This window comes from Perissodus microlepis, chromosome 2 (genome assembly GCF_051167445.1).
Source record: "Perissodus microlepis isolate ML-2025 ecotype Zambia chromosome 2, ASM5116744v1, whole genome shotgun sequence".
Lineage (NCBI taxonomy): Eukaryota > Metazoa > Chordata > Actinopteri > Cichliformes > Cichlidae > Perissodus > Perissodus microlepis.
The window spans coordinates 12,300,268-12,318,200 of NC_140462.1; the positions used below are offsets into that span (position 1 = coordinate 12,300,268).

General features: G+C 39.6%; 1 protein-coding gene across 1 annotated transcript in view; it reads right to left on the reverse strand.

The window, feature by feature from the left end:
- trpc7b (transient receptor potential cation channel, subfamily C, member 7b) overlaps window positions 1-17,933 on the reverse strand; it is a 56,058-nt gene that overhangs the window by 7,918 nt on the left and 30,207 nt on the right. Inside the window, exon 7 of the mRNA XM_084947321.1 lies at window positions 17,020-17,284. Within this exon, the coding sequence (XP_084803447.1) occupies window positions 17,020-17,284 (265 nt within the window). The remainder of the gene's footprint in view (window positions 1-17,019; window positions 17,285-17,933) is intronic.

Here is a 17,933-nt window from a genome sequence, read left to right on the forward strand (position 1 = left end):
TCTTCTTTCAAAGAGACTGTGTTTCATTGGCACACAGAAAGGTAGGTGATGGCACCTGCTGGTGGCAAACAAGACACTCACATGCATACCAAGATAGAAGCAGACAGAAACACACACAGACAGACTTTTTCCTCCTCTCTATCACACACGTAAAAAACAGACTCCTTTGGGTACCTCAGGAATAACCTTTCAAGAAGAAAGCCAAACATACTCTTTAACCTTCAACACCAGATCTGTGAATTTGTCTGTGTGCTCTATCTCTTAAACTCAGATAGTTTCTAAGAATATCTTCTATCATTGCCCTCCATACTTACTTGAAAGTACACAGCTTCCAGAAAACATTAACCAGTGCACAAAAATAACCTGAAAACCATTCTGGAATTACTTAAATACTACGAGAAACTCTTACAGTCTCATTGTTGCATCATGTTTTGCGTTGATCAACCTTGCACATTGTTGCTGCTGATTAGAAATGCTCCTCTTTAATGACTCGTTTTTTCATGCTGGCCTCTAAATATTGGCATGCAGTCACTATTGTTTTGTGCTGCTCTGATGATAGCTGAATAGTGTATATATGAGCAGCTAACCACATGGCAACAGCTTAATGCATTTAGGCATGTAGACATGGTCAAGATGACATATTTAGGTTCAAACATGGGCATGAGAATGATGGGAAGAAAAGTGATTTAAGTGACTTTGAATGTGGCATGGTTATTGGTGTCTGAATGGCTGCTGTGAGTATTTCAGAAACTGCTGATCTACTGTGATTTTTCCACAAAACCATCTCTAGGCTTTACTATGAATGAGCCAAAAAAAGAGTAAATATCCAGTGAGCAGTAAAGCTTTGGGTTAAAATGCTTTGTTGATGTCAGAGGTTGGAGGAGAATCACCAGACTGCTTCGACCTGATAGGAGGGCAACAATAACTCAGATAACCACTCTGCATACCAAGGTATGCAGAAGAGTGTCTCTGAACACACAACACGTCAAACCTTGAATCAGACCACACCACCTGCTACTCTTGACAGCTAAGAACAAAGAATTGTGGCCAAGAGTGTACCCAGGGTTAACCCCTTCCTATTTATTTTATATATCAACAGTCTGACTCAGTGTTATAAATGCTCATTTTCACTGTTATGCTGATGTCATAGCCGTGATGTATGCATCTGTTTATCACGGAGCACTCATCACAAACCCTAAAGCTACAGTTTGCTGACAATTTTCTGTGTTATTGTTATGGCTCATTTATTTAACATTATACCCTTTTTAGTAAGCTACATGAGGCACTTTAGAGTTGTCATGATCCAAGCAAATGGAAATTTGAACAGGTTCAGGAACATATCAGTATGCATCAAGTAAGCAATTTCCTCTGTACCCTCAATGTAAATATAGATATCAGGAACAACGTGGAAGCATGCAAATATCTGCCCCCATCTCATCAGGATACTTAATAAGTACTTGGAAAAATGTGCATCGTACAGAGGTACAATTTACTGGCATAAGCATCAACATATTGCAGTGGCATCAATGACTGAAGGTGTATGTAAAGAGAAAAACATTCAAAAGCATTTATAGCAGTTCTTAGGTGGTTTTCTTCTTCGTGTTGTCATGATAGAGGCCCCAGGCATCAGACAGGCAATTGCTCTGAGGGGAAGGCTCTTTTCAACAGTATCATCTCCTCACTCACTATTCACATCACACACATCCAGAAGCCAATCGTGCAATCAGGAGAGGGTAGGAAGGTGATTTTGGTGGACTTCCCTTGAAAACCTGTTATTTTGATCCTTCTCTCTTTTAATAATGGCTTGTCACTTATCTGAAGCCTCTCTTTCAAGATTAAAAACACACACACACACACACACACACACACACACACACACACACACACACACACACACACACACACACACACACACACACACACACACACAGACTTTCCTGTCTTTGAAATTTGAAACAAAACAAAAAGGAGGACAATTATCTTCTCTAGATCATATTGTATCCCAATTATCTTTGAAATCAAATTATTCTTCCAATTATTCTTCCAGGTCTCCTTTCTGGCGCTGTGAAATGCTCACTCGATTTAGATTTTCATGTCCCTAAAATTCAAGTACAGATAATGATGAAGGGCATTGTTCCAGCTAACATTAAGGCCCCATTATACCAGACATTCACAGGAACACACACAATTAAAATCTAGCACTAGTTACACAGTAGACTATTTATATTCCATGTTCATCTGTTTGCCTAGGCAGATTGTGAGTTTAATATAACATCAAAAATGTGGGTGATATTTACAAGTGGGCAGTGTCAGTGAAAGTGAGCCCCTTCTTGTCATGTCAACTATGTAAAAATATAAGGCTACATACATGTCCCTCACTTCTATCAACCCTTATGTGAATTGAACATGGAGTCGCATGTAGAGTATTTAAGCGAGCTGCATTTCTTTTATACTGGATTATATTGATGCATGGGCAGCCAGTGTCGCTGTGCATCCTCATTTGTTTTGCTTGCTTTGTTTTCAGCTTATTTAATTCACTCAAATCTGTGTGAGATGCCTCTCAGGGAGAAAGTGCAATTATGGAAAATTTAAATGTATCCTTGGAGATCAATGGGACTGATAAATTTGAATTTGTGTTTCGCTAATGTCAGCTAAGGTTCCGGTCATGTGTGTATTATTTAATACCCTGTTACGGAGATGGATGAGATGCTTGGTGCTCTGGATAATGGAACATTTTTTAGCAACCTAAGAATCAGATTATTTCATTTCAAACCAGTGTGTCTGTATGTGTGTGTGTGCGTGTGTGTTTTACAATAGGGTTGTACAATAGGCAGTGAATCAGCAGGGACAGTCGGCATCTGGAAACGGCTATGAATTGTGTGTTATTATCTGTTATTAAGAGTGGCAGCTCCCTGTAGGCTGCATGCAGCATGACGACTACACCACACATGTACAGACACTCACACACAACAGTGTTTCCATCACGCCAACACTCTTCTCTGACTTGTATCCATCACTTTAAAAGACATTACATTAACATTTAACCTCATTCATATCCTGGAGAGGTGCTCTAACCTTAAATTAAGTCTTCAATCTAAAAATTCGGGCGTTTTTGTCCCCAGAAAGACGCTCATTTGCCGCAGTGTGACCATGTAATCAGATTTATGTCCCCACAACATCAGCAGTGCAAGTACACACACACACACACACACGGTTAACCCTGTAAGACACTGACAGAAAAGAACTGAATCTCTTTCTTTCTCTCTCCCTCCTTACCACACTCATGCTGCCTGGGTATGTGTGTGGGAGACTGGTGAGTCACCTCGGCTCTGCAGGAGCAGCCCCAAACCCAATCACCAGCAGGCCCAAATCAACCTCTCTGCCCCAGAGACATGCTCTCAGTCTCTCTCTCTGTCTCTCTTGCTTTATGCTTGGAACTCTCGTCGTCTTTGCTCCTCCTCTCCTGCTATCATCTTTGTCTCTTGTTTAGCTGCTCTATCACTCTCCCCTATTTTCTCATTATATTGCCATTGCCATTGCTTTTATATCTTTCTCCACATCGCCCTCTCTCCCTCCCACTCGCTATTTCCATCTTTCATCCCTACAGCTTTTAGCTATTTCTGTCACTCAATCTATTCTTTTGATGTATACGTTTCTTTTTTCAATATTTTTCTCCTCGTGTATTTCTCATCGTTGTTTAATCTGCAGCAATACTTTCACTGGCCAAATGAATAAATGTAAATGTAGCCAACTGTTCCCCTTTCTGTGTCTCTGAATCTATCTGACTCTCTCTCTGTCTGCCCTTCAGTCATTAGTAAGATATTAAATTCTCCTTCCCAATCACTACTCCTCTACTCTCCTCAGTTCTCCTCTTCTTTCCCCTCCTCAGTTCTCCTCTCTTCTTCTCTCCTATCCTCTCTTGTTCTGCAAACAGATAAGTACTCAGACAAATACAGATTAAACATCTTTAAATAGAAAATTCTGTTTAACTTTCGATCTATTACACCAAAAGAGGTGTCACTATGGTGACAAAAGGATGGGGCACTTCCCACCTCAGGTTTTAATGACTGAATGAATGCCACTCCTAAGAGATTCCTGCATGTGTGTACGTGTGTTTATTGCTGTTTCTGATACACAAACAACAAAGCAGTGGGGGAAAAAAAAGCATGGGGAAGTGAACAAAAACAATTTGTGTGTCTGTTTATGAGTGTGTTCACACTGGTGTGACAGACAGTGAGATACAAAATGAGGCAGAAAGTGAGCAACGCAAAACAGGGATGTGCTGGTGTGTATCTTCAGGCAAGCTGTGAGAGAAATCTTATTAAGCAGGGAATACAACACCACATGATGAGCAATTAAGAGGCTTTTGCTAGTGAATCAAGCACAACATCAACTTTTTTAATTTGCCTGTTCCCTCACTGTCTGTCTGTTTTTCTGCCTCTGTGTCAATGTGCGGTTTATACTATTTCATAAGCATTGGCACTGTTTGGTTATGAAAATGTGTGATATCAGTTACGTTCTTTCTTTGCACTTTTCATTTACCAGTAAAAATGTGAACTGGTCGTTTATTAATTCTTTCCCTGGAGCTGCAATTATCTCGTCATAGCTTAGCAAACAAGGCAAGCTTTGAGTTTCTCCACATGTTAGAGAAGTGTGCATTAGACAAAGGTCTAAGAGAAAGAATTTTATTTATTATGATCACAACTCTAGCAAATTAATTACCTTCATAAGAAAAAATAGCCTGCCATTTTTGTTGGTCAGTACTTTCTTTCTTTTTGTTTAAGTTGCATAGTCAGTGTGGACATTTGTATATATTAAAATATGTGTCCTTGTTGAGGAAGAAGAGAACCCACCAGCACAACAAAAGCTACAGAATGAAGATGGAGATGGAGCACCTACACAACTCACTGATCAAAAAATCAGTAGTGGAGTTGAGAAAGGAAGTACTTTGTACTAATAATAGTACCAATGTTAAATCCTATTGTAACATTAGGAGGCTACTCAGCAACCATCCCAGCATTTTAGTCTGTGTTTTCTAAATAAAATATAATGTTAATATTTTAAATAAACAACCTGATTTAAAATTATTTTAAAATCAATGAGTTTATGTCCAATTTTCTGTTCAAATTCAATTGAATATTTTTTTATAATGCACCAAATCACAACATCAGTCACCTCAAAGCACTTTATGTAGTAAGGTATAAACCCTACAAGTACAAGTATGTGAAATAATCCCTTTGGTTGTGTTGTTTTAAATTAGGGGTTTAAAAGTCATAACAAAGAATCAAGTATTTACTGGTATTGATATAGGCCATTAAATTTCTGCTATCATTACATCCTTTGTTTACAGGCAATGTAAAACAAAACCACAACTAACTCATCCCCCACATGCAGACATGCACTGCAGGCAAATTACAGACTAGATAACATTTGTGTATCTGCCCTGCTCTTTACTGGATTTACAGGTGTTTACCAGAACTGCAAAGGTTAACATCAAACCCTTAACAAAAACTTATTGAAAAGTTTCTTTTTTTTCAAGCTGTTTAGCACAATGTATTGAACGCGACCATCAAATGTTAAGATCCTATTTACAGCACATTTGTTTAAAAACTTCAGCTGGACACTTTAAAAAAATCAGCCTGAAACATCATCATCATTCAAAAGGGCTTCTTCTTTAAAAATCAATAGCAAATGTCTGGAAATTATACTGGAGAGTTAGCCTAATGAAATGTAGTGTTTCCATCATCATATGCAGTGTGATCCGCCTGAGCTGGAGCTTCTTAATGTAGCTAATTAAATGAATTTCATTGCACACAATTATTGTCAGACATCAAAATTCCAGATGGACTAAATCTCACCAGAGGGAAATTGAATGCTTGACATAATTTGTCATGATAATGGAAGACGTTACTGAAAAACACTGAATACTGCCAGTAAGTCTAAAGCATTGCCACTGACATTTCAAATCCCTTACTGGTCACAGCACATGAATGAATTCTTTCTCTGTTACTTTTGTGCCTCTCGTCTTTCTGTCGGGCTCGCCTTAATTATAATTGTGTCTCCCCTTCTTATTTTGACATTCAGATGTGCTTGACTGGTAAAGGCTGAACATGACACATCTGCCTCGCCTTCAGAGCTAATAAATTCTCCCTTTTGCTCTCACTTTGACTCTGACTTCTCTCACACAACCTCTTATCTTCTATACACACATCCCCTTTCTTCCACAAAGATCCCTCTCTCCTCTCTACCCCTCCACTCCCGTACATCACCTCAGACCTTCTTTCATGGTTCCTTTGTTTTTTCCACTTCCTCTCCAAAAATCCCCCCAGTCTGCACTTTGTTTTCAAACTCCTGCCTGCATCTTCGGGCATGTAAATCTAAGTGCTATTTTTTACTCTCCTCTTTGGCCTGATTCTCATCACTGCCGGTTCTTCTCTGTTCACGTTGCATTATACCTTATGCATTATCACTTTATATACACTTTTATTCTCGGATGCCTCTCATCTTGTATTTATGTGTGGCATTGCAAATGAAATACACACTCTTATAAAAGCAACTTCAATATGGTGACATGCCTTTAAAGGTCATTATGGTATATAAAATTTAAGTGAATTGGCAATAATGATCAAATGCTGAAAAAAATTTAGGTAACAGGATTTATTTCACAGTACTTGCATTCTGATTTCTTCCCACCTTGTCAAACGATAATGCTGAGTCTCTGCTAAGCCTGTGTGGTTGCTCAGTCTGCGTGACCTTCTCTCATTCTCTCCTGTTGTCTCTCTCCCTTCTTCTTCTTCCTCCTTTGTCTACGTATTCTGGCTGGTCTCCCGCGTTTTGCCTGAACAACGAGCCAAGCCAAAAACACCCTCCTCTGCAACGTTCCCTATGGTTCTCTTCTCATCCCTCATCCCTGCCATCTTCCTCTGTCCTCCTCTTCTATATTCACTTACTTTGTTGCACTGCTGTTAGCCGTCCCTGTGATTCTGCTACATTTATTCCACTGTTTTACTTCACCATTGGTATACTGTAATCGACATTTTGATTTTGATTTTCAAGGTCCTTGACACACCGCTATGTCTTTCTGGTTTAGTCTTCCCGTAAGATTTAATCCCATCTCCATCCATCTCATTTTATTCAGCTTTTACCTTCTCTGTCCTTCTCGCCTCTGTTTTCTTCCATGTCTGTGCGGTGTTGTCATGTATGACTAACTGGAAAATAGAGACAGGTCCAGGGCTCCATCACCACTGCCCAAATCAAAAGCGTGTATATATGTGTGTATGTGTGTAAACTGATTTGTACATAAATGTTTGCATGTCTGTATAAGCACCTAGTATGTAAACACAAACACAGCAAGGATGTGTGTGTTACAGTGTATTTGCACTTGTGAAAAAATAACTGTGTGGGCACTTAACAAAGAGCTTCTTTTTTTTTTTTTTTAATGTGTGAGTCAGAAGTGTCTTCACACCTCAGGAGATAGAGTCCGGGGTGTGGCTATTACAGCTCAGTCCCCATTAAGCCTTATCAAGCTGTGTGTTTACGTGTATATGTGAGTCAGTTTTTGCTCTAGTGTCACTGAGTATATATGTGTGAGGAAAAACGATATCCTCAGCTTCACTCCTCTCTCATATGCTGCTTCTTCCTTTCACATCCCTCCCACTGCGTCCCAGCTTGAGTAGTACACCTTTTGCCTCAGAGACTAGCAGAGTACTTAAATTACCTTTTCGTTGTAACGACTAACACAATAGTTTTACAATTTAAGTGAGCAGTTTTATACTTTTTCAAAAAAGAAATCTGTTACTGTTAATATTTGCCCCCATTTTCCTGTCTCTTTTGTGGCAGATAGTGCCATATAAGCAGAAGATATCCAATTTTGCTCTTGTGTCAGCGCACATGTGTACTTCAGCCAGTGATATGGGACAGATAAAAGCATTTATGTAGTTGAAGTATTAGCTTCATTTTAGAGTTTTTGAGTGGAAACTTTACAGTGAAATGTAAATTATCTCGAGGTGTTAAGTGTCTGCCAGCTGAGAGAGCTGAAAGAGAACAATTTCTAATTTTTAAGAAGCACCAGTAAACTAAGTACAGCTTCACAACACAAGCGGAGAGGCCCATTGAGTATAACAGCTCCCCTTTTAGAAAGCTAATGCTGTTACTTTGAGGGCAATTGAGATCCTTGTCACTCATCACGTGGTGGAGAAGATGCTGCCATTGTCAACTCGCCATTTAGTAGTGTCGCGTTACAGGAGAGAAGATTTTTGCCAAAGATCTCTTAATAATATGAACATAGATTAAGTGTGTTCTTGCTACTATCTAAATGCTCAGATGCCCTCAGAAATTCATTTACCGGGTATACCTGCTTAGCTGCTCATTAATGCAAATGTCTATCAGCCGTGTGGCAGCGATTCAATCCGCTTAGACATGTAGACAAGATCAGGACAATCTGCTGAAGTTCAAACCGAGCATCTAAAAGGGGAAGAAAGGTGACTTTTAATCTGACTATTTCAGAAACTGCGGATCTACTGGGATTTTTCCTGCACAACCATTTCTATGGTTTACAGAATGGTCTGAAAAAGAAATATCCAGTGGGTGACAGTTCTCTTGGCATCCTTGTTGATGCTAGAGGTCAGAGGAGGATGGAAATACTGCTTCGAGCTGATAAGATAATAACTCAGATAACTACTTATTACAACCAAGATATGCACAAGAGCATTGAGTGCACAGCATGTTGAATCTTGAAGCAGATGGGCTACATAAGTAGAACACATTGCATGCCACTTCTGCCAGCTAAAACAGGAAACTGAGGCTACAATTTGTACTGACTCACTAAAATTCAGCAACAGAAGATTGAAAAAATGTTGCCTGGTTGCAAGGACCCTGGACGCATGGATTCTGGCTTTTATCAACAATTCAGGCTGGCAGTGGTGGTGTAACTATGTGGGGGCTTTTTTGGCATACTATGGGCCCTTAGTACATTTTAAGAATTTAAATACCACATCCCACCTGAGCATTGTTGCTAATCATGACCATCCATTTAAAAAAAACTATTTTTTTATTACTTTTTAAAAGTTCTGTTTCTTCGTTATTCTGTTTCTTTTCCCTCTGGGACCGTGTGTACATCATTTCGTTCCACCTCATGTAAACATGTGATGCGAATGACAATAAAGCTCCTTGAATCCTTGAATGAGCTCAATACACTGAAATGGCTCTTTTAGACAAGGTCACCAGATTTCAGTCTAATGAGAGATTCACGTTCTCAAAGTAGTTTCCAAATCTGCAGCAACTATGTAATGCTATCATGTCAATATGTTACAAAATCTCTGAGGAATGTTTCCAGCACCTTGTTGAATCTGTGCCATGAAGAAATAAGGCAGTTCTGAAGCAAAACAGGGCTCAACCCCTACAAACAAGCTGTACATAAGAAGTGGCCGGTGACTGTATTTCTAAAAATGTCTAAAAAAGTCTTGGGTTCTGTTCATTTGGGTTTTGGATTTTTGATTAATATAGTCATATTTGTGATTCCTATTTTGATATTTATTCTAGCAGACTGTGAGCTTATTTCTTGTGATATAACTGAGTCTTTGATTCCTGATTTTACTGTATGGTTATTCTAGCGATGGCTGTTTTGGTTCATGTTTTGGTTCTTGCCTTGATTTTTATTAGTGGTAAATTTGGTGGCTCCCATTGTCTTCTCTGTCTGTTAGTGGCTCTTTTTCCTGTCTCTGTTACCACGCCTAGAGTGGGGTTTTTAGTTATTTCCTGTTTTACTTTGAAGGTCGGTTTTCTTTCATGCCTTGCATTAGTTTTAGTCCCTCCTTTGTTTTCACCCGTGTCTCACCCCACTCATCTTTCTTGTTTCAAATCAGCCCTTGTTGTATAAATAGCCCCATCTTCCCCTTTAGTCTTTGTCAAAGTGTCTGCGTGCACTCCCTTGTGTGCTGCTAAGAGGTGTTCCTTTTGACGCCCTTTTTACACCCTTGTGTTTTTTGGATCTTTGCTTATTTAGGGCTTATAAGCAATTGAAGGTTGCTTTCGTTTAAGCGATTTCGCCTCCTGCATTTGGGTCCATACCACTGACATGATCATTATAGATATTAGATAACATGGTGGGAGTATATGACACAAGACACTCGTTTTGTTTGTGTTCTTAAAATGTTTCCCACACCTATTGGTCGTATGGTGATCATATGGTATTCCCGGCAAAGTTTTAAGTTACTTTTAGGTGGTCATACTATAATCAAGCTACTGTTAATCCATGACGATGCTTAGTGTGTGAGCACTAAGCAACACTTGCCCTTTTGCGCAAGTGTGACAAATACATTGCCTGGGCTTCACGGCTGTCAGAAACACGACAGGAAGGGGAGAGAACAAGGAGAATGGTAAAGAAGAAATGGAAAAACAAATCTTTCATTTTATGATCCCAAATTGTTTGTAGTTTTGGTTGTTAAAAACACAAAAAAGTCCAAAAAAAGGTTATGAATTGAGTTAAACTACCCACAAGCTGCTGCAAACAGCAAGTTCTCTGCTGGATGGCGAGGAACAAAAGAGATGGATGGGGCAGTGTCTTTTGAAGGGAGAGAAAGGCATAGAAAATACATAATGCACAGATAGATTGCATAAATAATAATAATAACAAAAACAAATAGTGTCTCTCTGCACAGTTTAGTCCTGGCAAGTGCTCTTTGGACTAGGTGAGAATGTGAGACTGACCTCTGGTGGCTGAACTGACAACAACAGAATTTAAGATTTTTGCTATGTGAAAAGCATCTTTATACAGCTCCCCCAGCCAGAGTATGCAATCAAGAGTCCAGGATTCATGGACAACCTCCCCCTTGCTCCCTTCCATCCACCCACCCACCCAAATGCAGTCAGAGGTTGATAAAATGAGCAGAAGTTGAGAGATTTATTTATTTATTTTTTTAAAATCAGCCTTGATGTTGATCTCTAAAGCAGAGGAGTGAAGTGATAAGAGGACAATGGACAGAGCTAGATCACACACTCGCAAAGGAAATGACTGTGGGTTTTTTTGTACTTGTTCCTGGGTTTTTGAGAAGTCTTCATTATGTCGGCATGTCGGGTTGTAGCCATCTTTCGCCATTTCAACCCCATTAGACTCTGTTTCTACAGGTGAAATCGCCTTTCTGTCAGCTAACTCTTTGCTCTGTCTGCCTGCTCATCACATTGCCTGAATCTCTGGCTCCATGCATGCAGCCAAGCAGAACTCACAGCCTTATGAGACCCTACAGGGAGTGCAGAATTATTAGGCAAATGAGTATTTTGTCCACATCATCCTCTTCATGCATGTTGTCTTACTCCAAGCTGTATAGGCTTGAAAGCCTACTACCAATTAAGCATATTAGGTGATGTGCATCTCTGTAATGAGAAGGGGTGTGGTCTAATGACATCAACACCCTATATCAGGTGTGCATAATTATTAGGCAACTTCCTTTCCTTTGGCAAAATGGGTCAAAAGAAGGACTGGACAGGCTCAGGAAAGTCAAAAATAGTGAGATATCTTGCAGGGGGATGCAGCAGTCTCAAAATTGCAAAGCTTCTGAAGCGTGATCATCGAACAATCAAGCGTTTCATTCAAAATAGTCAACAGGGTCGCAAGAAGCGTGTGGAAAAACCAAGGCGCAAAATAACTGCCCATGAACTGAGAAAAGTCAAGCGTGCAGCTGCCAAGATGCCACTTGCCACCAGTTTGGCCATATTTCAGAGCTGCAACATCACTGGAGTGCCCAAAAGCACAAGGTGTGCAATACTCAGAGACATGGCCAAGGTAAGAAAGGATGAAAGACGACCACCACTGAACAAGACACAAGCTGAAACGTCAAGACTGGGCCAAGAAATATCTCAAGACTGATTTTTCTAAGGTTTTATGGACTGATGAAATGAGAGTGAGTCTTGATGGGCCAGATGGATGGGCCCGTGGCTGGATTGGTAAAGGGCAGAGAGCTCCAGTCCGACTCAGACGCCAGCAAGGTGGAGGTGGAGTACTGGTTTGGGCTGGTATCATCAAAGATGAGCTTGTGGGGCCTTTTCGGGTTGAGGATGGAGTCAAGCTCAACTCCCAGTCCTACTGCCAGTTTCTGGAAGACACCTTCTTCAAGCAGTGGTACAGGAAGAAGTCTGCATCCTTCAAGAAAAACATGATTTTCATGCAGGACAATGCTCCATCACACGCGTCCAAGTACTCCACAGCGTGGCTGGCAAGAAAGGGTATAAAAGAAGAAAAACTAATGACATGCCTCCTTGTTCACCTGATCTGAACCCCATTGAGAACCTGTGGTCCATCATCAAATGTGAGATTTACAAGGAGGGAAAACAGTACACCTCTCTGAACAGTGTCTGGGAGGCTGTGGTTGCTGCTGCACGCAATGTTGATGGTGAACAGATCAAAACACTGACAGAATCCATGGATGGCAGGCTTTTGAGTGTCCTTGCAAAGAAAGGTGGCTATATTGGTCGCTGATTTGTTTTTGTTTTGTTTTTGAATGTCAGAAACGTATATTTGTGAATGTGGAGATGTTATATTGGTTTCACTGGTGAAAATAAATAATTGAAATGGGTATATATTTGTTTTTTGTTAAGTTGCCTAATAATTATGCACAGTAATAGTCACCTGCACACACAGATATCCCCCTAAAATAGCTAAAACTAAAAACAAACTAAAAACTACTTCCAAAAACATTCAGCTTTGATATTAATGAGTTTTTTGGGTTCATTGAGAACATGGTTGTTGTTCAATAATAAAATTATTCCTCAAAAAAACAACTTGCCTAATAATTCTGCACTCCCTGTATGCTGAGGCTCAGCAGAGGGGTTACTGTATATGCACAGCATAGAAGTGTAAAGTGAGTCAGCATGGAGAGGCAGAGCCCGCACACTAGAAGTCTGGACACACACCTTTCATCATCAGGGATTCTATCTAAGGTAAGGCATTTAAGGCCTTACCTCAGTGGGCCATAAAATTGGTAATTACTCCCAGGGTACACATACATCACGGCTGATAGGGACATATGAGGACAGGGTGTAAACAAATAACAGGCAATTCCTATCACTGCTTCTGGTATTTGATATCATCTGTTTTTATGTTTCGACCCCAGCTAGTTTTGGTCTTTCTTTTAGATATTTGATTGTTTTTATTTGGTTTTATCTATAGCTTATGCATTTTTATTATTTAGTTCCAGTGTACAGCACTTTGTGTCAGCTGTGGTTGTTTTAAAGTTCTCTATAAATAAAGATGAAATTGTATGGTATGTTGCTTTAAGCTGTGAATAATCACACTGTGTGACTTTGTTGAGAAGAATTTAATAGTTTTCTTTCCAGTGGTCAGCAGCTCTGGCCACTAAAAGATGTCAAAAAAACAAAACAAAACCCCCCAACTTAAATTTCACTTGTTTTATGAGCTTCATTAAGATAAGATGACACTTCTCAGTCAGATCACTTGTAGCTCATCTTGTACAGTTTAAAAAACACAATGGTGATGACCAAAATGTTCAGTTTAGAGCTTCAAAAGGGACTTTACAAAACAGTGGAGGGTTTTATGGTGGCTAAAGCCAGATTTTGTATGCAGTCTTGCCAGGTTCAGAGCCAATCTGACGAAGAGCAGGGAAAAAATGAAAAATGAGGACGAAAACAGTGTCGGTAAATGACATCAAAATAAGGCAGAACTCTTAGCGTAGCTTTTATTACATTACAATTTGGGTAAAAACATTTATCTGGCAGCCTATTCAGATTTACTCCCTGAACAGATATTTTACCTGCTTTTGGCACTTAGCAGTGTTCATTCTGGATTTTGTAGACTGATACTTTTGTACCAAATGGACATGTAGACCTAAAAGCACGGTGGTGGACTGACAGGTGTACAAGCAGATTAGACGGCAGGCAGGCAGATGAATATCAAACAGTCTGACATGGTTGATTCTGCCAGGGACACTGAATTATAATCACTGCACAGCTGGCCAAAACGAAAACGGTAATAATACTCTGCTAAGGTTATCCTAACAATATGCAGTCTAATTTTTCATCTGTGGTTGTGTTGCGGTGATAAACTGCTGAACAAGCAACAGCAAATAAGATCACAGCACAAGCTGGCAAAAATCATGCTGCACTAAATCTACAAATTAGATTTGGGCTCGTTAGCAAAACTCAACAAATATCCCAGGCTCTCTTTCAACTAGGAGGGTGAATAAAGCAAGACAAAAAAAGCAATGAAAGAATTTTCCTGTATTCTCAGTAAATAAGAGAACAGTATATACCAGAGTAATTACAAACCAACTTGTAACACATGATTTGCTTTACTGGATTGAGCAGATATATTGTAATGTGATCTATTTAAATCTGTAGATGTCTTTCTCTCAGAAAATGAGTAATGATAGGTGACAGAGCGAGACCTCAGAGAGTGTTTTCTTTCTCAGATGAGTGATGATAAACAGAATGATTCTGTCAGCAATCTAAGACAGATAACTTTCCTCCAAATATCCGACAATGACAGTGAAACATCCGCTGCCACTTTGATCGCAGCTGATAGGAAAGGATGGGTGAGCAGAGACATGGAGAAGCTAAAATGAAGAAAAAAAGGCAGAGTAACTAAGATTGAGACTGATTTGTTGATGCATCCAGTTGCTTTATAAGCAGATTTATACTGCAAAACAAATGATTTGTATGAAAGTGAATCTTTAAAAATTGTACGGGTGGTTTATTCAATTCAATTCAATTCAATTTTATTTATATAGCGCCAAATCACAACAAAAGTCGCCTCAAGGCGCTTCATAGATACAGAGAAAAACCCAACAATCATATGACCCCCTATGAGCAAGCACTTTGGCGACAGTGGGAAGGAAAAACTCCCTTTTAACAGGAAGAAACCTCCGGCAGAACCAGGCTCAGGGAGGGGCGGCCATCTGCTGCGACCGGTTGGGGTGAGAGAAGGAAGACAGGATAAAAGACATGCACCATGGCACCAGACAGTTAGTACAAGTTGTTCAGCTAAACGGTGCACTTCCATATTTAAAATGAATGACCCTGATAATACCATAAATGCAGCACTTAAGGAAGTGAAGTGCATTCAAAAAGCAGAATTTCAACTGCATGATTTTTAATTATGGAACATCAGAGTTCATCCTGGTTAGTTTGTGTGTGCAGAATGAGGACTAATAGCAAGAGGGTGCAAGAGGATATGTACATACTGTACATATTTAAAAAAAAAGGTTCATTTCTAAATGGTTACACGTGAATTACATGTAAAATGAAATATTCAAGCATTTAAAGATTTTTAGATGATTTATAACTCATTCGGATGGTGTAAGTAATATACTTCTCTTGGTCTTGTTCAGTAGACGCCACATATCACAATCATCGAGATGACTGCTGATTTGATACCTGTCCAGATGATGATGATCATCATCGACACCCTCCATGTGAGGGTAATTGCTGAAAAAAGGCTGGCTGTTCAGAGAGTGCCCAGTCGAAGAATATTAATGTTGAAAAAAAAAAAAAGCCTATAATCTGGAGAGCTTCATGGGGATGGATGAGGCTGGTGTCAGTGCAACAAGAGCCACCATACACAGACATCTTCAGGAGAGGGGCAACAACTGTTGCATTCATATCAAGCCAGTCCTGAATGAGAGCCTGAGCCAGAAATGTCTGTCAATTAAGAATGAAAACAACTGAATTGCTGGCGAAGTCCTCTATTCAGATGAAAGTCAGTTTTGCATTTAATTCAGAAAGCAAGGTCCTAAAGTCTGGTGATTATAGAGGCACAGAATCCAATGTGTTTTAAGTTTTGAATGAATTTTCCACAGTCTGTGATGATTTGCGATGCCTGTCATCTGCCAGTGCTAGTGGTGGTTGGTCCGCTGTGTTTTAAGTCCAAAGACAATGCAGCTACCAGGAGATTTTAGAGCATTTCATCCTTCAAGCTGTATGGAGATGCACGTTAACGTTAACAAGCTGATCACCTCTATGCCATGTTGCATTAATGCAAGAACTCTTAGTAAAGAAGCCCTAACAGAGCATTGACTGTATACAGAAGTTGGATATTCTTGTACTGTAAATCCAGTTTTAATTAATCATAGTAAATATTCTAATAATCTGAGATACTGGATTTATGATTTACAGGAACCTATAAGCCATAATCATCAAAATTAAAACAAAAAAGCTTAAAATATTTTACTTTGCATGAAGAATATAGTGTAAAGAACAAGGATAAAGACAGAACACTGTGTACTTTCTGGTTAATAGAGCCCACTGCGTCTTGCTTGGCACAAATATGGAGCAGGCTCTCCTCGCTGCTTTTGTTGCTTTGATATGCTCAAATCTTCGAAATGCTTGGCCTCATAATTAACCAGTTGCCGTATCATTTTCCTTCCAGACAGTACTGGCCTTGAAATGATATCAATATTGATGCAATTCCCAGAGCTCAGATTGAATCTGACATTGATATCTCTTACTGTCATGTCAGTTTCATTTCATTTTTCTTTTGGTCATGGTAGCAGAGTGGTTCGCTCAGTAAACACAAAATGGTAATAAGGAAATGACTAGTGTCATATCCACAATTTTGTTAAAGCTATGAAAGCAAATCACAGTTCACCAGTGTCTTGAGATTTTAGTAACAGCGTATCCAATTCACTTTCTCCTTATTATGTTTAACCAAATAGCCTGATTGCCTGAGGGTAGATTAAAGTTCGATCTCTGCTTCTGATAAGATGCCACAGATTTAATGAACAACCTCAGTCAAAAGGGCATGTCTTATACTGTCCTTGGGGTTTCATCTTGCAGTAATAAAAACATGGTGTCCAAATCAAATACTTTAACAGATTTGTTTTTTCCCTTTTGCAGTCTTATGTAAAATGATCAGTGCGGGGTTGTGTTTTATGTTGCACCATATTTCTGAAAAGTTTTGGAGAAGTGAAAGGGACAAAATTTCAGAAATGGAGAGAGATGGTCAGACCACACATAGTCACACACATTCTCCCAGCACATACTACTCCACTCCGACAGCCAGGTATAACTCACGTGGTGAAGGCAGGGTTGTACTTTGCTCCGAGGTAATATGAGTACAGGTTGAACATGCCGATCATGAAGGCCACAAACACCATGATGAAAATGACCATAAACTTGAAGATGTCCTTGACTGTACGCCCCAGTGAAATCTGCAGGGGTCCGAAGCTCTCATTGGCTGGCAGTATGTAGGCGATGCGAGAGAAGCTCAGAACGACGGCGATGGCGTACAGGCCTTCTGAGATGATCTGAGGATCTGATGGGCGCCACTTGTTTCTGGCTGGAGGGAGAATAAGCCACAGAATGGTTGCTTTGTAATATTATAATTTTATTAGCAAATCAGACATTAAAAGGGATCTTTGGCCATTTCTTCACCTAATTAACTACACTAAATAAAATCTGTTATGTTAAACAAACTCTGTAATTAGTGCTGAAATGATATTCATATTTTAACTCAGAAGCCAGCTTGGAGGGATTCAAGATTTAAATATCTGCTAATAACTGTTTCAAACTGTTGCTGATGCTAAATATGTACTAGCACTTTATAAACCAAATATTAAACGTTACATAAGAAGGGGTTAAAGCGGTGTTACCTTAAACTCTACTGTGCACATGCAGTTTGTCACTCATCGTCCCATTGCTTGCTATTCAAAGTCTTTCTGGTTACAGCGCACTGAGTAACCCTCTGGTTGTAGTGCGATCCAAATGTTTGTAAGATATGTTTCTATGAAGAATAATCTCAGCTTTAAGAAGCACGGATTTCGACGAAGGAGACGGTGCAGTAAGAAGATGGATTAAGTGAGGAATGGAAAAACGAAAGTCAGACTAAAAGTTTGAAGAGAAGAGCGAGTGGAGCAAGAGGAGGGAAAGAAATTAGTCTGAGCTGTGTGGACGGCAAAGGGAAGGGATAAAGGGATAGTGTGTCCAAG